General features: G+C 35.1%; 4 protein-coding genes across 6 annotated transcripts; 2 read left to right on the top strand and 2 right to left on the bottom strand.

The window, feature by feature from the left end:
• Positions 1–1,025: 1,025 nt before the first annotated feature.
• On the top strand, positions 1,026–6,312 carry LOC111457985. 2 transcript variants are annotated; one of them, XM_023100457.1, is made up of 5 exons: positions 1,026–1,290; positions 1,676–1,725; positions 1,827–1,879; positions 4,463–5,467; positions 6,047–6,312. In XM_023100457.1, the coding sequence occupies exons 1-4, from the start codon at positions 1,043–1,045 to the stop codon at positions 4,847–4,849; spliced, it is 738 nt and encodes a 245-aa protein (XP_022956225.1). In that variant the 5' UTR covers positions 1,026–1,042; the 3' UTR covers positions 4,850–5,467; positions 6,047–6,312. The 2 variants fall into 2 exon arrangements, with proteins under 2 accessions (XP_022956225.1, XP_022956226.1); XM_023100458.1 differs by having other exon boundaries at positions 6,005–6,312.
• A 1,299-nt stretch (positions 6,313–7,611) lies between these two features.
• LOC111457462 (zinc finger protein 3-like) lies at positions 7,612–8,943 on the bottom strand. Its single transcript, XM_023099667.1, has one exon. It carries the CDS (start codon positions 8,744–8,746, stop codon positions 7,946–7,948), a length of 801 nt encoding a protein of 266 aa, XP_022955435.1. The 5' UTR covers positions 8,747–8,943; the 3' UTR covers positions 7,612–7,945.
• A 5,643-nt stretch (positions 8,944–14,586) lies between these two features.
• On the top strand, positions 14,587–18,267 carry LOC111457597 (Golgi SNAP receptor complex member 1-1-like). Its single transcript, XM_023099898.1, has 5 exons — positions 14,587–14,845; positions 15,720–15,959; positions 17,092–17,259; positions 17,513–17,626; positions 17,746–18,267. The coding sequence occupies exons 1-5, from the start codon at positions 14,795–14,797 to the stop codon at positions 17,857–17,859; spliced, it is 687 nt and encodes a 228-aa protein (XP_022955666.1). The 5' UTR covers positions 14,587–14,794; the 3' UTR covers positions 17,860–18,267.
• Positions 18,268–19,306: 1,039 nt separating this feature from the next.
• On the bottom strand, positions 19,307–23,635 carry LOC111457596 (50S ribosomal protein L1-like). Of its 2 annotated transcripts, XR_002712974.1 has the most exons (11): positions 22,975–23,635; positions 22,748–22,819; positions 21,845–21,886; positions 21,653–21,755; positions 21,200–21,264; positions 21,040–21,084; positions 20,857–20,964; positions 20,652–20,739; positions 20,435–20,481; positions 19,603–19,853; positions 19,307–19,498 (listed from the first exon to the last, which is right to left on the bottom strand). XR_002712974.1 is itself a non-coding variant. In XM_023099897.1 (10 exons), exons 1-10 carry the CDS (start codon positions 23,584–23,586, stop codon positions 19,764–19,766), a joined length of 1,272 nt encoding a protein of 423 aa, XP_022955665.1. In that variant the 5' UTR covers positions 23,587–23,635; the 3' UTR covers positions 19,307–19,763. The 2 variants fall into 2 exon arrangements, 1 of the variants encoding a protein (XP_022955665.1); XM_023099897.1 differs by having other exon boundaries at positions 19,307–19,853.
• Between the last annotated feature and the right edge of the window lie 293 nt (positions 23,636–23,928).

Below are 23,928 nucleotides of genomic sequence, written 5' to 3'. Positions count from 1 at the left end.
GTTCATAAAATTTAAATTAATTCTCGACATTTTTAGAATAATCTCCTATTTAAATTTGTAAATAATAGTAAATAATGTTTTTTTGTGTGTGGTTAATAACTTAAAAAAAAAATACGAAATTAATATATTTAAGCCATGTCAAATTAAAATAATAATAATAAATAAGATTAACCCAAATTTTTAGAGCTAAGATATCAAAATTTGAAATGTGGAGGACTCAAATTTAATCTAAGTTAAACTTTATGGACCAAAAATAAAATTTTGTTTTGATAAAGTACATTATATTATCGTTCAATCAGAAGTTTAGTCTTGTTGAAAAAAAATCTTTGAACGCTTGGTGGTGACGGTGACAACGATGGCAATAAGAGCCGATAAAAAGTGTTCTTCCTCACAAAATATTAAACTCTCGACCTATAATTCAAATAACACAGTGGAAGAGGGAGACGATTTCCTTATAGATCAAAAAAGCGATACTGATTCTGAAAGATTTATTATTATTATTATTATTATTATTATTTTGTTTTTGTTTTGTGGGTAGATACATATATGTTAAGAATGAGAAATAAAATAGGAATTGAAAATTTGTTCTCGTTGATATATAAGCTTTAAATATGATACAAACTAGCAACTAATAGCTACCGAAAATATAAATTAATTAAATGTTGAGAATAAAATAAAATATACTATAAATTAAATCATAAAGAAAAAAATATTAAAATATAATATCTAAAATATATTCTATAAATAATATATTCTCCAAATATTATATCTAAACTTTATCGATAAACCATGCGTTTTTATTTAAAAATAAATTATATATAATCTAAAAATTTTGAATTGAAGTTGAGGAGAAATGGTGAATTAGGGTTAAATGTAGAAATCCATTCCAATTTCTCAAAGGGAAAAAAATGATGGGCTGGAGGCCCAAACATTGACACATTAATGGGCCTGGTAAATGAAGACTCGTCGGCCCATCAGAATTAGTTACCTCTGACCTGTATATTCGTCGTTCTTTCCCTCGCAGGCATCTTGATCGAGGGCAATGTTTCGCGCCAGAGCCAGTTTGAGCCGATTTTCAAAGCGATTGAAGCCATTCCAGACCAGTCCATTTTGCTCCAAATCCCGCATTGGGACCAACAAGAACAGCAACAACGGCGAGATCAATGGCAGCAACAAGGTGGAGTCGGATCTCAGCAGCTACAAGGAGGCGTACAAGCAGCTGGATAACTTGGACTTCATGACCGCCTCCAAGATCCTCTTCACTGATCCTCCCAAGAAAAAGAAGTTTGGGTATCATTTTCTATTCTCTATCTTCGTCTTACATGGCTGTTTGATCAGTTCTAATGTTCGAGTAGCTTTTGGTTCTTCAAGTTCTTTGGGACATTTTATCGAGCACGTTGTGTTCATGTCTGTAGTATGTGATTGAATCAAACGGGTTTCGTTGTATGCTAGTGTATATTTCAATGGTGTAGTGAAATTTGAATCTTCAATAGTAATGCATCATATTGATTGTTTTCAAAGCTTAATTATATAAAAATTGTATCAAATGACCCATTAGTATAAGCTTCGTGTGATTTGTCCTTTTACGATTAAAAGTTTGTTCAAAATCCATGTATGTCTGCTGATTTTTTCTTCTTGCTACGATGATTACTTAACAACTTTCTTTCACGCTCAGGATTGATTTCCATCTGGTTCAGCTCTTCTTTGTTTGCATGCCGTCTTTGGGTCGGTACCTTTAACTGTCTCTCTCTATTAATTCTATGTTCGGCTAGAGACATTAGTTGTATCTTAATTATTTTCCTAAATGCACTTATTTCCTGAAGCAGCTGTTTATCTGGTGGCCCAGTATGCTCGTTATGAAATGAGGAAGATGGAAGCGGTAACTAAATTTCACGGCCTTATTTTAAAGTTTCCTAAGTTGTTGTTCTGCGTTTACTGCTTTATGTTTTCTCTAGTCATTATTTTCTGAATGCATTTGTGCTCCTTGATTTCATAATTTAACGTTTTCACATGATACTCTTTTCTTAGCTTGCTCTGTCTTCCATTTTCTGGTTTATTTTCCCTGTATTCTAAGATTATCATGTTTAGAGGACACATTTAGGTAACGATGACAAATATTTTTTATACGATAGTTTTCTCAATATGGTTCATCATTGCATTACCAAACTTAAAATTATTTGACATAAAACACTTATGTAGCGCTCTGCACAATATGTAGTTCACAGTTGTAAACTTGGTGCTCACACACACACACACACACATAAATATATATTTGTAGTTATGGATTCAAAACATTACATTGAGGATCATAATTATTGTCGTCGCTCTGCACAATATGTAGTTCACAGTTGTTAACTTGGTGCTCACACACACACACACACACACACACACACACACACAAATATATGTAGTTATTGATGCAAAACATTACATTGAGGATCATAATTATTGTCGTTGTTATAATAGTTCCGGAGTCTTAATAGTTGGAACCCATTTTCCTACCTGTTGTACCAGTTTTTGTTTAGGTTCGTTTTATTGGGCAGTTGGCTTGCCTTCTTGGCTGTTCACATTCCTTCATTTTCTACTTCTCAAGGGAAGTTTGGTTTTCATAGAAAAGTAATCAGTCAATTAAACACGTAGCTTAGTCAGCCTCTTTGATCCCCCTCATCCAGCCCTGCAGAAAAAACTGTGTACCTTTATGCAACGTGAAGTTTCAAGAGGTCATTGTGTCAAGTATTAGCGTGTTGTAGAAATATTTGATTTTGTATAATTTAGATTACCATAGATTTTATCGCTAAATTACCATAATTTCAGTTTAAGAGACTGTTTTAGGTACATTCTTCTGAAATTTGTTCCCAAAACTCATTTTCTAACTTCCCGCCGTAAAGAAAAAGACTGTCTTTTTTTTCTTTCCCCAGTTGTTTCTGAATTAAGAAAAAAAACTGTTGGATCTTTTTTATTATTTATCTTTTATCTATATGAATGTGAAAATGGAATATATTTATATAAGTTTACACGAGTAGCATGGTAAAGTTCATATATAAATTGTAACTTACAAAAACAGTAAAGAAACACATGAAGTTAGAAAAAAATGGTTCTATTCTCTGTTTTATTTAACTGTTGAAAATCCATCTTACCGAATAAGTTCTCCTACTCAGAAAATTATTATTCATTTTTAAAGATAGATGATGGTTTTCAAAATATGGCTTTGAAACAATCCTTTAAGTTTTCATGATTAGTAATTCTTTAATTAGATATGAATGTAAGAGTTGAAATGACTGCATCATCATCCTGTCTCTTAAATCAAGATTAGTAGCCTATATTTTCATGTTTGGCATCATATACTTTATTTTAGAAGTTCAACCTTTTGAGACTCGGTGTTAGATTATGAATTATGATAACTAGTAGTCGTCTCAAAATTAAACTTGTGGTTTCCATACTGTTTGGTCAGTAATTGTAACAATTTCAATGGGATCAACATTTGACACACCTGGTGAATAAATTTGAGAATGTGGTAAGCTGGAAAGCCTTATTTGTTGCTTTATATTTTTGTCGATCTTATACACTTGTATCAGTTCATTGCGTATTGTTTTTAACTTCTATTGAAAATACTCGAAAGGTTATTAGAACTAACCTTTAATAATCAAGTATCATCCTCTGGCTTCTAGATACTCTATCGTTTGCAGAATGGTCATGAGGAACCTCTTTCTGTATTAAATGGCAAGCATAGAACTCTTTCTTTTAACAGAAAAAATATATATCATCTGTTGAGAAAGGATAAAGTTAAAGCGTGTTCAATAATTAGAGAAGAAGGAAGAAGTTAGAAGATTAAATGAAATATTACTTGAAAATTTTGAACATTCGAACTTATAGATGTTAACCAACCTAGAAATAGGTCATATCATTTTTTTTTGTTTTAAGTAGATATCAATGTAAGAGATGAAATGACTGCATCATCATTTTGTCTCCTAGATCAAGATGAGTAGTCTATATGTTCATGTTTGTCTACATAAACTTTAATGAGGAGTTTAACCTTTTAAGACTGATAAATTATGACTTATGATAACTAGTAATTGTCCAAGAAATTAAAGTTACAGTACCTAGTGTTTTCAAGGATGATTTGGGGTCAGAAAATGTAACAACCACATCTGTGAACAGCATTTGCTACACCTAGTAAATGAATGGGAGAATATGGAGGTTATCGTCCTGGCTTCTCGTTAAGTAATCTATTGTTTGTAAAGTGGTCATGAGGAATCTGTTTCTGTATAAAACTGCATGAAAATAACTGTATATATATATACCATATACTTTTTTAAATATTTGGCAAAGAAAGATAACAATGTTATCCATGGGAATTTGGATACTTAAGTTTTCCTTTGGTTCTTTGAGTCGGTCCCTTAACAATGTTTTTCTGTGATTTTCAGTTATTCAATGGTTTTCTTAACCAAAGTCACCATATCAGGACCTGGAGCTGAAAAAGAAGAAAGAAGAAGAGGCAGCTAAACAAATAAAGTTAGAAGAACGTGAAGAAATTCATGACAAGAACCAGGAGCTTCAAGAGGTAAAAACAAGACTTGATAAACTTGAGGAGACTATAAAAGAAATTGCTGTTGAATCCAGAAAACAATCAGGGAGTGGTATTGTCACAAAGAACTCTGAAAAGGCTCAAGGCGTTGATAAAACCAAACATGGGGCAAATATTGATCCTAGCAAGTCTATGGATGACCATCTTGGTGGACAAAAGATAGTACCGGCTCCAGTTTTGCCCAAAATTCGTGCATCTACAACAGGAGAAGATAGTAAGCATCAAAACCAAGGTGGAGCATCTTCTCCAGATTCCAAGAGATGAGGAAGACGTCTCTTAATATTACTGCAATATCCTGCGCATGGTACTTTTACTTTTTGGTGAAGCTAGAGAAAAGAAGTGAACCATGTTGCCAAGAATCCAATGGTTCCAGGTTTTGTTTAATAACTATATTTCTTGATGCGGTGGGTTTGATCATCACCAATGTAAATGGTTAATAGGCAAAGGATTGATGCCCATTTTGTTACGAAAATTAATGACCTGATTAGCAATCAATTTCTGTTTGTGTCATGGAAATGTACTTAGATACAGAGAATTTTTACTCTCTTCGTCCATCGAGGCTGCTACAATGTGGTTGGCAGTTTTTCATGGTTGGATATAGGAAAAAAAACTGTAAAAATATCTCGATTTATATTTACTGGTTGTTAAAAAATATGCAAATTCATTCAAAAGATACTATTTTGAAGTAAATACGTTGTAGTGGTTTCATTTGAATAACTTCCTTTTCCCCTTTTCCATCAGAAGTATACAGTAGGCGGTGGAATGGGATTGAACTAGTAGGCAGTGGAATGGGATTGAACTAGATGACAAGTCATTGTCATCAAGTGGGCAGCTTAGTGGTTGTCTTCCTGCTCATCATCATGTAGCATTGCAGACCCAAAGGTCAGAACAAATCTAACCCTACCTTGTCCCAGGTCTCCTTACTTTCAGATGTAGCTTGAATTCAACTCTGTACAATAAATTGATGATATACAAACAATTTGTTGGACCAGACAAGTGGTTTATTTTTGGATTCGATCCTCTGACACATTAGAGCATTAACTTGATATTTTGAAGGTTGGATATTTAAGAAAGGATGCTTTATCCATGTTATATACCTCCTTTTTCATAAAGTAAAGTAGTCTAATTAAATGTATTGGAGGGGACCTTTAATGATGACTAGTTATCCTGAGAGAAAGACACTGATTGGTTTAAACTTCACCTGATGCTATGTGATCATAGCTCCACAATTTCTTGGTGCATTCTCTGGCTACTTTTGCTGTGTATCTGAAGAATTATTGTATGGTGTTTAGTCATGTTTCCTTCGAGCACCCTATCACTGTTTCAATTTGTTTCTCAGTAAATATTTAACATATTACTCGATTTGATGAAACTTGATTCATTACTCAACCTCTGATAAATTACTACTTATGGCTTTAGTTGAGGTGCATAATCAAAGTCTATGATTCTTCAATGTTGCAGAATGGGCAGTCTAACCCAAATAATGGACATCCCAACTGATGAAGTAACAAAGCAACAGATGGCCAAAACCCAAAGTTTGCTCAGTCCTTTTCAGAAAGGTTGTGTGGTATGTATGATAAAGTAGGAGATTTTTTAGTCATCAAATTGTCTTAATAGCAGGATTTCTGTTACTTTTACATCTTGATACTAGAAGAAATTAGCTCCATTATTATGACTAATGATCATGAGTTAGATATATGATTAAGATGAACATGATTTGTTTGGGATATGAACCCCACCACTGGTTTGGCCTTATTAGGAGATCCTTTAGGTCAGAAATCAAGACAATGAAGATTTACCCACAATTTAATAATGTGGGAAAAATGATGATGGTGATGGAATAGCTGAGGGGGAGGAGGGAGGAGGAAAGGTCATTATGTACCTTCATTACTTTTTCACAAGGTTTTGTATATCTATATCTACCTCTGTATGGTGGTCTCATTAAATGAAAACTACAACCATCCAAATTTGTGCTCATTTCATGGACCACACCATCATACTCTTTAGTCTTTGAATTTAGGACCCTTTTATCCAACAATTTCATATTGGGGCCTTCCAGAATCTTCTCTCTCTCTCTTTCTCACACACACAATTTGATTGACAAGAAGCCTAAAATATAATGTTGGATCTTGAATCATGACATAGCTCCGTGTTTGTCTGTGAAGTTTATTTATTTCAATCTTTTTTTATCATATATTTTTTAAGGTTTTTGTTTTTTTTATTATCTATACTGTTTTTCGTGATTTATACGATGTCAAGGTGTGAGATTCCACATCGGTTGGAGTGAGGAATGAAACATTCCTTATAAGTGTGTAGAAACCTCTCTCTAGCAGACACGTTTAAAAACCTTGAGAGGAAGTTTAGAAGGGAAAGCCCAAAGAGACAATATTGGCTAGAAGTGGACTTGCACTATTACAAATGGTATCAGATCCAGTCATCGAGCGGTGTGCCAGTGAGGACGCTGGCTCCCAAGGAGGGTGGATTGTGAGATCTCACTTCGGTTGGAGAGGGGAACGAAACATTCCTTAAGAGTGTGGAAACCTCTACCTAGCCGATGCGTTTAAAAATCTTGAGGAGAAGTCTAGAAAGGAAAGCCCAAAGAAGACAATATTAGCTAGCCGTTAGCTTGGAAGAGGATTTTAACAAAAATCTCATGTCTTTCTTGCTTGAGGTACAACTCCAACTCTATGTTCGTTTCTAGATTCTTTTTTAATCTTTCGATTAGTTTCATTATTCTCCAAATTAGATCGAAAGTTCAAGTTGGATTGAAACTCTTGTCCAAATTAAATGGTTAATACTTTTATGCTTCCATAGAATTTGGAAATCAATAAATAATATAGGCACAGTATTGATTAGTCGCCCATATTTCTCATAGTGTATGCGTGTGGTATCAATCTTAATTATAAGGGTCATAAAAACATGAACAAGAAATCTTCCATACGCCTACACTTGAAAGTTTAGCCACTTTTACTAGTGGAAACTTGCATCTCTATCTATCACTACTTTTTTGTTTTCTAGAGAGAGAATGAAAAAGATTGAGAGAGAAAGTGTATTACTTTCTCAAATTCCAATGTAATTTCAACAGATACATTGGGTTTTTTTTTTCCCTTCCATGTAATGAATGGGAATTTTCTTTTAAGGATTGCCCTTTCGACAGGTTTACTTTTGTGTTCTTCTTCTGTTGCCAAAATGGATTATTTACAGAGACAATCTTCTCAAGTATTGGAAACAGAAAATGAAAAGAAAAGAAAAATCAAGAAGGATCTAAATCAATTCCCATCTTAGAACAAAGCATCAAATTTTAAAAAAAAAATGGAAAAAGAAGATGATGGAAAAAATTGAAGAAAGTTCCCTTTCTGATTAGAGCTTTAGGGACAAGTCAAGCTTTAAGAGTTCATCTTGTTTAGGCTTCATCTTCAGATGATTAAAACCACCGCCCCCACCGCCACTGCCCCACCAGAACCCTCCGTGCGGCGGCGGGGCCTCTGTGGCCGCCGCCGGAGACAATTTCCCCACACCCTCGAACCTTGCAGCTCCGGTGTCCGATGAAATGCCTCTGAAACTTCCGACATGGGAATTTCCCTGCATCAGCCGGCCAATCGCCGGGTGTTGATCGAGCGGCTTCCTTGACCACTCACTATGACCATAGATTCCAGCTGACCCAATTGCCGAAACATGAAGAGAAGGCTTATGAACCATGGAATGAGCTTGAATTCCAAGCGACCTACTTAACGACCCATGAAGAGGAAGCGAAGCTAAACTCGAATACCGATGAGGTAGCCCGAAGTTAGAACCCGTCCCGATCCGTTGAGTCCTCTTTGCCAAAGTTCTCTCTCGCTTGTGGGCATTTTGGTGCCCTCCAAGAGCTTGAGAACTGTAAAATTTCCTCTGGCAATAGTTACAAGAGAAAACCCTCGGCTCTGTTTCCCCATCTGTGGGTTCTGTTGCCAAATTCGCATCGAAACTGTGGATTAGATTGAGTTCTGGGTTCGACCCATGATCGGAATCGTTGTTAGAAAGGGTGAGATCCAAACCCAGGTGGGAATTGAGGTTAATTTGATCAGTTGTTGGATCCCCCCTTGGACATGATGGAGAAGACTCAGAAGCAGAGATGATTGTTGAAGTTTCAGAAGGGGATGGCTCTGATATTGGAAGATTCATTGAAGGAGGAAGAAGAAGAAGAAGAAGAAGAAGAAGAAGAAGAAAAAGCACAGTAGAGAGAGAAAGGGAGGAGGGAGAGAGAGGGCTTATTGATATGGTAATAAGTGCAGGGTTTATTGTCGTATGTATAGCAGAGAAATGACACTGTTTTACAGTTAAAGGGTCTTAATATAGGAAGTCAAACGAATGAGAAGAAGAGTCGTTTCTGATGTGTTTTGTTTTGGCGTTCTCTGTGTGATCCAGTTTTCTCACATATAGCTTCTCTGTCTCCATTTGTTCTTTTTGCCCTTTTCATAGAATCTCTTTGTATTTATTTAGTCTATGAACTTTTAAATAGTTGAAAATATAAACGACTATTAAAATTTAGATTCTTTCGAGAAATTTTTTAATAATGAAGACTCTTAGGTATAATTTCAAAAGTTTAAGAATCAAAGAATAATTTGATTGACATTGGATCTCACAATTCACCTCCCTTCGAGGTCCAGCGTCCTTGTTAGCATTCGTTCTCCTCTTCAATCAATGTGAGATCTCACGATTCATTTCCCTCGTTGACACTCGTTCTCACTAACACTTGTTCAATCCATCCCTTTTCGGGATTCAGCATCCTTGCTCGTCCGATATCCACCTTCTTTGAGGCTTAGTGTCATCACTGGCACATCGCCTAGTGTCTGGCTCTGATACTATTTGTAGCTGTCCAATTCAACTCCTAGCAAATATTGTCATATTTGGGTTTTTACTAACAGGCTTCCCCTCAGAGTTTTTAAAACGCAAGAGGGAAGTTTGTTTCCTCTTTAGGTTCACTTTCGTGCTTCCCTTTAAAGTTTTTGAAACGATGGGAAAGGTTTTCATGCCATTTGAATTAAAACTAAATTTTGTTTTTTTTATCAATCTTTTGCTTTTGGTGTCACCTAAAGTTATTAGTTTTAGAAAATTAACCAAAAACATCATGAAATTTGAGGACCTTTTTTTGCAAAAATAAGAGATTAAGAGAGAATATGCTGTGCCGCCCTAGTTTTTACTAAATATCACATAACTATCAATATCCTCCATCATCAATTTAATGCAAATTTTGTGAAAATCCATATTTCTTTTTTGTTTCTAAATGTGAAAAAAAAAAAAAAAATAGAGTGACAACCCAATTTTAGTCTCATATTTTTAATATTATTATGAAAATTAAAAATATTTAATATTTGCCACCGATATCATTGAGGTGTTGCGACTTGTGAATGTTTAATATTTGAGAGGTTTATCAAATTTTAATTATTAATGTAGTATACATTGTGGATAAATGTAATTTTTTTTAATAATTAAAAAAAATGAACAATTCGAGTTGCTCAGATCACCAACCTAACCAACTTGAATTTCGAACTGTTTGAATAGATTTCTCAACTTAATCAGTGTACATCTCCAAACTCTTTTGCTAAATTTTTAATCAGATCTAAAATTACTTAAAAATGTTAAGATATTAGAACGAAAGAATTTTAGGAAGATTAAAAATTATATTTTTAAATTTAAAAAATGAGGACTCGAGCTAACACAAACAGTTCAATATTTAATCATTTTACCATAAATTATATGTTCGAATTTTCACACGTAATTTATGATATATTAAGGAAAAAAAAAGTTAAAATTAAACGAAAAATTTAATGTTAATACAAATAATTAATTAAGTATTTTTTAAAAAATAATAGTAAAAAAGAAAATGAGACTAAATTATTCTTATACGACAAATTGATTGTAGCTTTTTTTTTTTTTTTGGTAAATAATTCATTAAAGTCTAATCTATCTCACCCCTAAGTTTTTAAAAAATATATAAAAAAAAAATCAACATCTTTTTATTATCAATTATAATATATATGAAAAAATGACGTGGCACCTACATAAATTAAAAAAAAAAAAATGATGTGCTCAAGTTACTTTTATTTAATTTTTTAAATATTAATTATTTGAATCTTCAAATATTGATCTACCAACTACTTTTATTCCTATGTTGTAGTTGTTGGTGATTCAAATTACAGTTTGTAAATTAAATTTGATATTTGATGAACTCGACATTCTCTTATATTCTATACGACATGATCATGTAATTGTAACGTTCACGTACCCAAAATTCAAATCATGATTTGAAATTCAAATTCGACACCGGATGGTTCCGATATTCTCCTACACCTCCTATGACATGGTCACTTCTCCTCACTTACATGCATCTCTCTCTGTAAAATTCCTAAGAGGTAAGTAAAGTTATTATGATTGAGCCACCGAAAAAGAGGTAATAACTTTCAATTCTTTCAAGTATTTCTCAGCTATCCTATTGTTAGGACCCTTCTTATTCAGATATGGTATCGGTTCATTTATGTACAATTATTTTTACTCGGGTGTCACAATAACCTACCCGACTTGAACTACTTTCAAGAGTGAATAATACCCACAAATCAACACGAGTTCTTTCAATATGTCTGACATATTTTCTAAGAAAATTCTTATAAGATGAGTCAACATAAAATCGGTGTCACCGAAATAAAATGCATATCTTGTTGGTATAGACAGTAATAGATATTAATAATATATAATCGTAAAACAATGATGAGTGAGTGGGAGAAGGTTATAAATATATATATGCTTATCTATGTGTGTCCACTCAAACTACTAACCATTTACATCCAATTTTTTAAAGGGTTAGGTAAGCCTCCACAACTTGAGTTCATCATCCAATCAATTTTATTTCAATTATGAATTTCATTCTTTTTTTATTATTATTATTTTAAAACTAAATTTTAAAAATTAAAAGATTCAACCCAAAATGTTTTATTTATTTATTTATTTTTAAATTTCATTGATTTTTAGAAAACTTTTTAAATGGAATTTATTATTATAAGATTGGGTTCGAATTGTTAATTTTAGTTCGTGAATTTATAATTTGAATAATTATTTTTTATGAAATAATTTATAAATTCATACGTGCACATCTCATTTTAATATAATTTTTAAAAATTTAGAAAAATTATTAATAACGAAATCATTATCAAATTGAATTCCTTTTTTTTGTGTTTTTTTTTCAATTTTTTTTTACAATGATCGTAACCCGAATGTGCTATATATATATATATATATGTATATATATTTATTACTATTATTATTATTATTATTTGCTAAAAACAGGAAAAGTGAGGGAAAATAAATTGGATTTGAGTGAGGAAAATGGAAAAATAAATTATATCCATAAAAAAAGAAACTCATAGGAAAAAAAAAAAAATCTCAAAACCTCCAAATAAGCCCATAGTTGAGAAGCCAATGGGAGCTCCCCACGTGTGAATACCAACTCTTCTTTGTCTTTATGCGTTCTTCCCCATATGAGACAAATGGCCGACAATTCGATTCACCAATTGATATCACGTCCCCTTCATCGTGTCGCCATTCCTATTCGTGTTTCTAACATCATTCTCGTTTCATTACTATTTTGTTTGTTTCGATTTTATTTTAACCGAACATCAACATCGATCATTCGGTCTTTTTTTTATTCTTCCAAAAATTGTAACAAAATATAGATTATTATATCGCTTTTCGTAATCCTAGTGTATTGAACGGATAAACATTTCGCTTGTGTTACATCATAGTTTCGTCTCCTTCAGTTTCTGTTTTAAAAGTGCACAGACCTATTAATCAAAGTTATTTTTAAGCTCAATTTTCTATTTTTCTACAATAAAATTAAAAAAAAAATCAATTAAAATTTTTTTTGGAGATCCCATATGGGTTGAAGAGAAAAACCAAACATTAGTTATAACAGTGTAAAACCTCTCCTGTTTAAAATTGTAACAGACAATATTTACTAACAGTGAACTTCAAATGATATTAGAGCCAGATACTAAGCACAACCATATGCTAGCGAAAACGCTAGGTCTCCAAAGAGGTGGATGACGGAAAATCCCACGTCGATCGATTGACAAGAAAGAAGATGCTATTGGGTAAGTGTGCACTTAATAAAAGCCTTTTTTTTTTCCCTTAAATTTCATCCATTTCTTTTGGTTTATTATACCAAATGGATAGAAAGTCCAATGTTCATCATTTCCATTTTGTTTAGGTTTCTCCAATCTTCTTCCCAAAATCTTTTTCTAGATTTTCTTTACTCCACTTTTTATCGTAACTTGGTTCGATTCATTTCGGTTTATAATAAAGTAAAATATTTGTTAAGATTCCGTTGAATTTGAACAAATTCTGCCTACTAGAACGACAAATCTTCTAAACTAATGAAATGATGTCGTGTCTCTAGTAAATTAATCGAACCTCTAATTTAATCGAGCTTGAACAGTTTGATGTTATATTTAATACGATGCTCGTTTTTTAAGATTTGATTTTGGTGTCGACCCACTTGAAAAATAGTTGTTACTATTCAAATTTGGCAACCATCTTTTCCAAATAGTGGTTGCAAGGAAAAGGAACAGGAAAGCTTGGTTTTGTTGACTTGCATGTAGAATAAGTATCGCTTTGTAAAGTTTAATTTGAGGAAGCAAGCAAAGCATAAAGGCCAAATTACAACCAAACTAAAAGTGATATTTGAGAATAATGTGGGTTCGAGATATCGACCCTTCGTATATCTTTACAATTATATGACATTATCTACTTTAGGCTTAAATCCGTCGTGATTTTTGGGTTGGTCGGGTTGGTTACCTGAACAATTCGAATAAAGTTTACAATCGAATCTTTTATACTCGATTGGATTGGATTGGATTGGAGGTTTGGGTTAGGTTATAACCATATTTTCGAGTTGGTCGAGTTGACCTGACAAAAAAAATGTCATCTCGCAAGTTGATATAGATTATGTGAGATGGTCGGATTTTCGAATTATTTGAACACCTCTAATTTAAATCTTTTAGTCATCGAGTTTTTCTTGAAATTATTTTGTTTAGTTTCCTCGGCTCTGGAATCTTAAACCCTTTAGTTCCTAAATTTTAGGTAAAATGGTATCTTATTCATTGTTACTAACATTTAATTCATCCTGTAATGTGTATAACTCACAACTGTAGGTCGTCTTAGCCTTCCTTGACCAGGATTGTTCCCACAGTGGTAGCATTCGTGATTGACCTACTTAACTGTGTATCGATCGTAAAAACAGGGGGCACAACTCCCAACCAAGGGAGTGCTTACGTCCAGTATGTCCCTCCTTATTTTCGATATGTTATGGTACCCCAAGATGGGTAGGAGTGGATCGAGTCTGTATCGCCGTGGAGCAACAGCCGCGCTCGGATATGATCTATCTACTCGCAATTCATTTGATGACTAAATCAACATCAGCTGTATGTGGGCTTCACTTGTGCTAGTTTGGGTTGAAAGCTGAAGTTGGGCTTGGTGTGGGTTGAAGTTGGGCTTGGTTTGATTGGGCTGAAGTTGTGTTTGGGAAGATCTAGGTGAGTTGTGGATTCGGATGACCCGATCCAACCTGACTCGTTTGATCCGACCCAATGGAAACCTTGGGCTTCGAATACATCTTGATGGCCCAATATAAAATAGTTGGACCAAACACGGCCCAAAGTTTGATTTCTTGAGAATATTGGGCCTAGACGAAGTCCAGACGAAAAGTGAGCCCAGCCCAGATTAGAAAACCCACGCAGGTGACAGCGAACCGGCAACCGCATTTAACGACGTCGTTTCCTAGAGAGCTTTGAGGATCAGTCTTCAAGCGATTTTAAGAAACAAAATCAAAACGAAAAATTTCAGCGGTTTGCACACTGGGACCCACCAAAGGTAATTAATACAGAGGCTTAAAATGAGAACGGCGTAGAGGATTATGACTTTTTTATTTTTATTTTTTATTTTTTGTTAAGAGGATTAAGGCTTACGCAAAATTGCATTTATTTTCGCTTCGCCTAAACTCTTACGGGTTAGATTTGCAGACGACCTGTCTCGTCTCTGAGCGAACCCATTTCTTCGTCCTCTGAACCGGAAATTTCATCTATTCATAAAGAGGAGGAGGAGGAGGAATTGGAGAGATTCGAGGACACAGGATTCGATTCATAGAAATTGGCCACTGTTTGTGTTTCTGATCAATAATTGATGTCCATTTCCATGGAGGTTCCTAGCTCGTGGGATGCTCTTCGAAAACAGGTTTCAATCCTCCTATTAATTCTTGTTTTTTTTTTGCTTGTTGGATTCTATTTGGCTTACTTATCTCATTTTTCTCGATTTGATTGTGTTTTTGGCTCTATTTTTGGTTGTCGGTGATCGTGAATCTTGTCGTTTGAAAAACGGTGAATATGAGCCGTTTTCGTTGTGTGTAAGTCGAAGAATTAAGAAAGATCGACGGTTTTACTTTTAGCTCGTGATCTGAAGCTTTTAGTTTTTGTCTCTATTTTTTAATTGGCGGTGACCTTGAATCTTGTCGCTTGAAAAACTGTGAATATGAGCCGTTTTCGTTGAGTGTAATTCGAAGAATTAAGAAAGATCGACGGTTTGACTTTTAGCTTGTGATCTAAAGCTTTTTGTTTTGGCGATTGGCGAGTTCTTAATTTGGAAGATTGGGATTTTGGTATATGAGATGTAATTGTGGTCCTGTTCTGTTATGATAATATTTTTGAAGCTTTTAATTTCAGGATTGCAATTCTCGGCATAATTCTTTTGTGCTTCTTTGTGCTATCTGTTTTTCTGGAAATGATGAGCAAAAATTTTACACTTGGATAAACTTTTCTAAAGAATTGATAGTCTGGGTCTATCGCATAATCTTCCTCTGCCCTTCGAATTTTTTTCAAATTATGGTGTTTTGTAATAAGATCACAAAATTGATTTATTATTTATACTGAAGAACATTTCTCAAGGATTTTTATTCGCTGCATCTTCGGGAAGTAGGACTACACTGTCTATCTCGATTATTTTTCATGTATGAGAAAGTATACTTTTTCATTCAATATTTTCTCATCTCTGCTGTTTGATATGTTGTTGTTTTATCTTTTTGTAATGATAAATGTTTCTTATGCCTCTACAGGCAAGGAAACTTGAAGCTCAGTTGGATGAGCAGATGAATTCTTTTCGAAAACTGGTTTCCACAAAGGGTTCGACAAATGATGATACTGCAGGAAGTGATGTTGAATCTGGGATAGAACGTCTGTTAAATCAGCTACAACAAGTGAATTCACAGATGCAAGCTTGGGTCTCATCAGGTGGTTCTGAAATGGTATCCCATACCTTGACTAGACATCAAGAAATTCTTCAAGATCTTACGCAGGTACTCTGTCTTTAAAATTTGTATAGTAGCGATGTTAGTATAATACTGATGTTTGTCTTTTCACATTGGAAGGGAATAAATGCTACTAGATGCTTGGCTTTGTTTGTTTTTTGGTCTCCTCCCTATTCATTCTATTGACTTCTTTTAGATAACCAGTACATTTTTAAGAATTTCCCTGTGCTCAATTACACAACTGTGAACTCATGAATTTGGTTGGCGTTCTTGTAATGGTAGCATTGGAACCTAAGAAGCATGGATACGGATATGGTACATAGATATGACAGGATAAGAACACGGTGATTCATCATTCTTTTAAAATTTAGAATACAGATATGACAAAAACACGTTTATTAAAATATAGACTTTTTAAAATATATATTATATTTATACAAGAAATTCATTATTATGTGTCTATTTAGTATATTGAATAAGTGTTCAATATGTGCTAAAGAATGTTGGACCTATATTGACTTCGTATGATTAGTGTTTTAACACATACCTATTATGCTAACATGTGTCCAATAACTAGTGTCCAAATGTTCGACACGTGTTGACATGGACTAGCTAAACAAAAATGTCCGTGCTTCTTAGTCGAACAAAGTTTTAGGGTGTGTTTGGTAGGTGATTCAAGAACGAGAATTTTGAACACTAGGGATTTAATGGAAAATATAGTTGGATTCTATACCTTCACTGTTATTGAATATGTGGCATGGTAGCAAATTTATACTTTAAATAAACACTAAAAGCAGATACGTGTTTCCAAAATTCAGTTTCTAGGTCATAGGATCGAAATACAGCACAATTTTGATTTCAGTGAATTTAATAAATTTGAAAACAAGAAATTGAATTCAGATAAGAGACCGAACAAGCTCTTATTTTCCCTTGTTGATAATCTCTTTCCCCTCTAATTAACGATATTTTTGTGAGGATGATTATGAGGGTAACCATTGGAACTCTTGGCCTGGTCTATAATTATTCTTTAGGAAGTACCAAGCTAAGCAGATAGTCATAGTCCAGCTTCTGCAAGTTCCTTCATTTTCTCTTGAATTTTTTGGTCGTCATCGCTTTGCCAGAAGTCTTGTGATTATGTGTCATATGGAATCTAAGACCAAGTTTTATTGATTTAGTGCAGGAGTTTTATCGTCTTCGCTCTAGCCTCCGAGCCAAGGAAGAACACGCTTCACTTCTAGATGACTTCAGGGAGTTCGATCGATCAAGACTTGAATTGGAAGATGGTCTGGGAACTGCGGAACAAACCCTTATAAAGGAGCACGCATCTATCAGCCGTAACACAGGACAGGTATCTTTTACCTATCACAATTATTTGCATAGACTACATTCTATTAATATTCTACTTGAAGGTTTGTTTTATGGATATCTGTGATGGAGTTTTCTTATGGGTTTATCGACATTATTACCGAATTAGTTACCGTAGGAATGAGAAACTCATGTAGAAGTTATCATGTTCTGCAACGAGTTATTTATTCACTTTGTAACCAGCTACCTACATATTGGAATACACGTGGGTTTTTACTGAACTTTTCGTGTCGTAGGTGGATAATGTGATTTCACAAGCTCAAGCAACCCTAGGTGCACTTGTCTTCCAGCGGTCGACCTTCGGTGGGATCAACTCGAAGCTTAGTAACGTTAGCAGTCGCCTCCCTTCTGTAAGTCATTACAGTTACTCTTTAGTCTTCAACTCAAATAATTCATGAGCATGATGTGCATATGCATAGATCTTTGTTGTGTTGGGTCCAAATGATGAACCCATTTGGATGGTCTGCAGGTAAATCATATTCTTGGAGCAATAAAGAGGAAAAAGTCGATGGACACAATCATACTCTCCCTTGTTGCGTCCATTTGCACATTTCTGATCTTCATCTACTGGTTGACCAAGTGAGTTGTGATTATGTTCTAGGCAACTGGGTTGATTATGTTGCAGCTCATCCTTCCTTACCTACTCTATTTGTAAACAAAATTTCCCAGTAATTCATTAAATATTTTTCGTAATGTCATTGAACTTCAATCCCTTGTTCGGGGCGGGGTGGCGTGAGAGGGTGCAGCTTAAGTAATCTATCTATACCTGGCTGGGGAACGAAGTTGGTCCTATAACTGCAACCACTGTCATTTATATTTAGTCATCTGCAAATGTTGCTTCTGAAACACCTCATTCTATTGTAGATTTAAATTTTGTTGTTGAAATTTGGTTCTTAAGTTGTAAGAAATTTTGTCCCCGTCGAGTCGGAATTCGTGGGGATAGTTCATCGAAGAACGAAATAGAAATAGTGAATTAGTTTGTATGCATTGAGACTTCGAGTTTCTCTCTCTCTCTCTCTAGAACTTCTTCTCGTGGGTTAAGCAGAGCCTAGCTTTGTGCATAAAACACTTATTTCTTTTTTTGATGTCAATGTTCGGTCTACAGCAAGTTCATTGAAATTTTAAGAATTTAAAATTGAAATTTGAATGTTGGAAGTTCAAATTTCTGGAAGCATAATTCTTTGTCAATATTAATTCTCAACTTTGATTTTTGTATCATAAGAGATTCAACTATACCATTTTGATTAACTCGAACCTAATTAGTTGATGATTAACATGGACAAACTTTTCAATGGTTAAGAGTTTCAAATTTATTCTACACCATTTGTTGTATTAAAAAAGCGATTGAATTCATGAGATTAACTCGATCATAACTACTTAAGGCATTAAGGCACGTCAATTATTTATTTTTTAGCTTATGAACTATAACCCCATTTTTAGCATATATATACATATATCATTGTGTTATCAAAGAGGTCTCTTCTCTTCGTATAAATACTTAAAAATCTTATCTAATTAGCTTTTTTTTAAGAAAAAATAAATAAACTGCCTGAATTTTTTGATGTTCTATCAATATAAGTTCTAAAAATTCAAATGTTATTATTATTATTCTATCAATATATTCAATATACATCAACGAATGGAAACTAGCGATGGTAATATGTTCTATATATATGTAAAATGGGGTAGAGATAGTGACGAAAATGAGGAATCCTGTCTCCACTTAGTTAATGGTAAGAAATCTCTCATCGCTCCCTTCCCCATTTTCCGCCTCAATCCACAGATGAAAATCTCCATCTACACTTCTCAGGACACAAAAAGATGGAACTAGGGAGGTCAAATTAGATGAAGTCATATCATAAAATTTGATACACCTTCCAAATTTAGGGTAAAAATTAACATTTTCTTGCTTTTTATACAAACTTTCAAAAAAAAAAAAAAAAGAGGAAAATAATGAGAGCAGTATAAGACAAGTGTTAAACATTGGTTTACATACAAGATTTAAGGCATCATAACATGGAAACACAGTCTAAAGCAAATGAATGTTTGATTTAATATGAAAAAGAAAGATGAAAAGATCCAGTCTCCCTCAAATCCCCACTTTATCAGAAAACTTGCCTTTTTTATTTTCCAGAACAAGCAGGTGATGAGTCTTACAAGTCACAGGGACTTCTACTGAAGACCACATAAACCACACTGCTAAGAGTTCAGTGATAAACAAACTGCAAGAACCCAGAAGAAGATCACGTAAATACAACAAACCACAGCCAAAATCAAAATGACTGCTCACTGCTGTTCTTCCCTAAAAGAAGCTAACAATTTCTACCTCTCAGTACACAAAAAGATGGAACGTCCTTGGTGAAATGGTTGAACAAAATCTACCCAAATCTAGACCACTTCCTGCCTTGTAACAATAACATTATAATTGGGGGCAAGGGAGATCAAAGATGGAAAAATGGCTTAGAAAAGACCTATATTAGAGAGATGTCAGCGGATCACGCCGCTCAAGAACTTCTTGTTGTATTGATCTGCAACTTTGGACAAAGATTGAATCGTAACGGGGAATCCGGGACCCATCTGCACATTACAACAATACTGAATTACTTCACCATTTAGTAGACGCCCAGAAGTTGCAACCTAAGAGGAGATAAGATCTCATATAGAAGAGATATGTATCACAAAACTCAGCAACCATAACTTCCATTTCTGAACAGTGAGATCCCATATCGGTTGGGAGGAGAACGAGACACTCTTTATATAAGGGTGTAGAAACCTCTCCCTAGCAGACGCGTTTTAAAAACCTTGAGGGTAAGCCCGAAAGGGAAATCCCAAAGAGGACAATATTTGTTAGCGGTGGGCTTGGGCTGTTACGTGCAACATGTAGCAATAAATATCTCGACTTTCTAAACATCAAATAAAATACTAACGTGGCATGAATAAAAGGCTGTGATCAAATCAAATCGCAATTTTTGTAACCCAAAGACCCTCCACGATCATCAAGTTTGGAAATAGAAACTAATGTATGCTTACTATTGCACAATTCAAGTAGATCCCTGAGGGATGTTGACACAATCATTTTAGTTTAACTCAACGGTTTATCACTATGCCTCATGAAATTCGGACATTACAATGAACGGAACAAGATTGATAAGAATTACCGTGCTACATATGTGGAAGGAATTTACGTATCCAGCGTATTTCGAGGCTGCAAGTAATAACATGTAATTTCAGTCAGGGAGACCAAAGAACTATGATGACTGGCAGAAGAAAAATAGCTTGAATAATTATAACATTCCCCCCNNNNCCCCCCCCGCCGTAAAAGTAATAGAAGCACTTAAATTCAATGATGAATGAACTGGCAGTGATATTACTTGCCTTTTTTCAAGCCGACAGGCTTTGCAAGCAAAAGAGCATTTACAAATGCACCGACATTTTCTCGTAACGACTCTTCCGAATGACTCACCTACAAGAAATAGTTTATGCTGTTTAGAAGGATATGTTCCTGGAAACTTTCATTCAGATTCAGCATGTGCATTCCTTATAAAACCAAGTGATATGCTTTAAACTAAAGTGATTTTACCTTCCCAAGCCCCACATGCACAATAGATGTGGAATCCATTTTAAAGTGCATGTGACCTTCTCTTGCTTTCTTTAAGGCCCCTTTGATATCACTGGTCACAGTACCTAGCTATATAATACATCAAAGTTGATTTTTAATCTACAATCAAATAAACACTATAGAAACAGAGGATTATGCGCTCACCTTAGGATCTGGGAGCAATCCACGCTGCCTCAAAATCTTTGAAATCTAAACAGCAAAAACATCTAACTTTGAGTAAAAGTTTTTTAAAAATATTAATGTAAAATAAGCAGCCATCAACATTGAACAACAGTACAATGCACAAAAAGTAAAATCCATAAACCTTGCCAATGCGCCTCATCATTTCAGGGGTTGAGAAACACTTATCAACATTGAATTTCCGACTGGCTGCATAATGAAGTCCCAAACATTGATTAGTTTCTAATTCAAGTTCGTTTAACCAACAGGACTAACTTGATCTTGTAAAGCTTTTGATAATTTTCCCTGGGCTTGTTTGAACTAGATTATGTTATGTGAAGGATCATCCAAGAAGAAGAATCGCTCGGGTGCGTGTTCCACAAAACTTCTTAAACTTTTATTTTCTCAACGATAATCCTAGAAAATATAGAGAGGCATTAAAAGGTACTAACTTCACTTCTCATTCAAATTTTGGGTAGTTTGATGAAATTGATATTTTGAGGGGAAAAATTGACTCATCGAGTCAAGTACAAGTACACAAACGAAAATGAAATTTTCCCAACTAATAAAAAGGAAAAACAATAGGGTCAATTCTTACTCGCAATTTCCTCGATAAGTTCAACACCACCTACAATATCAGCTCCAGCAGCCCTTGCTTCCTCAGCGTCAGCCCCTTCAGCAAAGAAAGCCACTTTGACAGTCTGAAAAGTAATATATATTTTATTAACAAATAAACTATAATATTGAGTTCCAATGCGACATGCTCGTACAAACAGGGTCAGATGCATACCTTCCCAATGGAATGGGGCAGAGTCATGTTACCCAGAACTTGCTGCATTTCAGAAAAAGAAAGCCATGAGTGCAAACAATATTGTAGTGGGATAATAATTTTGTAAGAACTATGTAGAATACCAAAGAAGGAAAGGGCTCATTGTCCACAGAATCAGCAGGAGAAATGAAGGAATCATTTCTATCGCGTGTTCCAAAAAAAAAAAAAAAAAAAAACGAAGGATGTGATAGCTTTCCGCAGTTATATAATATGGGTAACGGATAAACAACTGATCATTAAAACTTTTAACAAATTTCAATCATCAATGAAATTGTCTCTTATCTATATATATATATAAATGAGGGCCTAAGTCTACCGCTAGCCGATATTGTCCTCTTTGGGTTTTCCCTTTTAGGATTCCCCTAGGGAGAGGTTTCCACACTCTCTATAAATAATGCTTCGTTCTCCTCCCCAACTCATGTGGGATCTCACGATCTACCCTCCTTCGGAGCTCAGCTCTTTGCTGACACTCGTTCCTTTCTCCAATCGATTTGGGACCCTTCAATCCACCCTCTTAGAGGCCCAACATCCTTGTTGACACACCGTCTCATGTCCACCCCCTTCGAGGCTCAGCCTCCTCGCTGGCACATCGCTTGGTGGGCCGTTACAATATATATGCCCTCTGATAAGCTACTTTGAGAACTCTATTGCGCACACTAGTGCAGCTGCAAGGCCAGCTTATATTGAACCATCAATAGGCACCATAACACATTCCAATCAACCAGTGAGTAAGAAAATTCTCAGTTTTCCTTCCTCCCCTAAAATTTCATTGTTACTAGGCTAATAACAGAACCATTCAAACTTGATTCCCAATCCTACTGAGAAAGAACAATCCACAGAGTACAAAAATAATAGAAACATTACCATTTTCCTAGCATCAACCCCCAATCTTGCATGTGCTTCAACAGTCTCATCAAAAGTTGACTTGGAACTAGCCTGAACTTGAATTAAGAAATCATAATAGTAAGATTAAACAATGAAATTTGTAAATAACCATGTCATAACTAAAAATCTAAGAAAGCACATTCATTTTACAACTCCAGAGATCATGTCTCATGAAAAGTTTTAAATCCACAACTTTCTACACTGACCTTCACTTGCCGGATGGCGTCCATCAAATCAAGAACTACCTTCGGCTCCTTCTTGTCGACCTTGATCACCATTGGAAATGGAGCAGTAACTTTATCCTCTTCCGCAACCCTAAAAACCCTCCTCCTCCACATTTTCTCCGCCTCAATTTTCTTCCTCTCTTCCTCCATTTGCTCACTCTCCACACCCTCCTCTCCTCCGCCCGAAGCCGAAACCCTATCTTCCGGGAGCGGAGCAACACGCGATGGATAAGATACCGGAGCTATAGTTGGAGTATCCTTCATATAGCGAATATCTTCACGAGTCCACGTCCTCCGACCTTCGGGGCTTGGCGGCGGCCGCCGCGGAGCCGACGGAGGTTGCGGCGATTCTGGAGAATCGTGGTCCTGATCAGATTGTGGCTTGGGCTTGATGGCGTAGGAGACGGGCTGAATGGGAGCGGAACGTGGGGTCCTAGAGGATTCATTGGGGGGAGAATCGGGATCTGGGTTGGATTCGGATTGAGAGGAGGAGAGTGATCTTCGAAATTGAAGAAACTGGGGAGTTGAAAGAGAAGGGGATTTGGCGAGACAGTGGCGGCGAGATTGAGTGAGGATGAGCTTGAACATTGCCATTGCTGGACTGGAGCTCGAGAGGGAGAAGAAGGGGCTGTGGTTTTAGAGGTTTAAGTCCGGAGGAGATCGCAGTGTCGTCTCTTTGGAAAAAAGGGGTCCGGTCCGGTCCGGTTCGGTGGTAATGACCGTCATCTTTTACTAATAATGTTCTAGGCCCGGTTCAGACATTTTTAGTCCGAACTATATTATTTGGAGTTGAAATTTCTTCCAACTAAAATAGTATTTATGAATTCAAACTAATTCAATCATAAATTTTCTTTTTATCATCTATTTATTTATTTTTAAATATTTAATTAAAACAACTTAATTTCAATATATTCGAGTTATTTTTAAGAAAGATGG

This window comes from Cucurbita moschata, unplaced genomic scaffold, assembly GCF_002738365.1.
Source record: "Cucurbita moschata cultivar Rifu unplaced genomic scaffold, Cmos_1.0 Cmo_Scf00020, whole genome shotgun sequence".
NCBI lineage: Eukaryota > Viridiplantae > Streptophyta > Magnoliopsida > Cucurbitales > Cucurbitaceae > Cucurbita > Cucurbita moschata.
This window is presented reverse-complemented; position numbering and strand designations above follow the sequence as displayed.

What these genes read in the sequence shown, in the direction of transcription:
- LOC111457985 (XM_023100457.1), top strand. Translation starts at nt 1,043, where the DNA reads ATGTTTCGCGCCAGAGCCAGTTTGAGCCGATTTTCAAAGCGATTGAAG. An exon ending in CCCAAGAAAAAGAAGTTTGG is followed by an intron (nt 1,291 to 1,675) that starts GTATCATTTTCT and finishes TTTCACGCTCAG; the next exon opens with GATTGATTTCCATCTGGTTC. An exon ending in AAATGAGGAAGATGGAAGCG is followed by an intron (nt 1,880 to 4,462) that starts GTAACTAAATTT and finishes TCACCATATCAG; the next exon opens with GACCTGGAGCTGAAAAAGAA.
- LOC111457462 (XM_023099667.1), bottom strand. Translation starts at nt 8,746, where the DNA reads ATGAATCTTCCAATATCAGAGCCATCCCCTTCTGAAACTTCAACAATC.
- LOC111457597 (XM_023099898.1), top strand. Translation starts at nt 14,795, where the DNA reads ATGTCCATTTCCATGGAGGTTCCTAGCTCGTGGGATGCTCTTCGAAAA. An exon ending in GGGATGCTCTTCGAAAACAG is followed by an intron (nt 14,846 to 15,719) that starts GTTTCAATCCTC and finishes ATGCCTCTACAG; the next exon opens with GCAAGGAAACTTGAAGCTCA. An exon ending in TCAGCCGTAACACAGGACAG is followed by an intron (nt 17,260 to 17,512) that starts GTATCTTTTACC and finishes TTCGTGTCGTAG; the next exon opens with GTGGATAATGTGATTTCACA.
- LOC111457596 (XM_023099897.1), bottom strand. Translation starts at nt 23,586, where the DNA reads ATGGCAATGTTCAAGCTCATCCTCACTCAATCTCGCCGCCACTGTCTC. An exon ending in ACGCCATCCGGCAAGTGAAG is followed by an intron (nt 22,820 to 22,974) that starts GTCAGTGTAGAA and finishes ATTCAAGTTCAG; the next exon opens with GCTAGTTCCAAGTCAACTTT. An exon ending in GCCTGTCGGCTTGAAAAAAG is followed by an intron (nt 20,482 to 20,651) that starts GCAAGTAATATC and finishes TATTACTTGCAG; the next exon opens with CCTCGAAATACGCTGGATAC.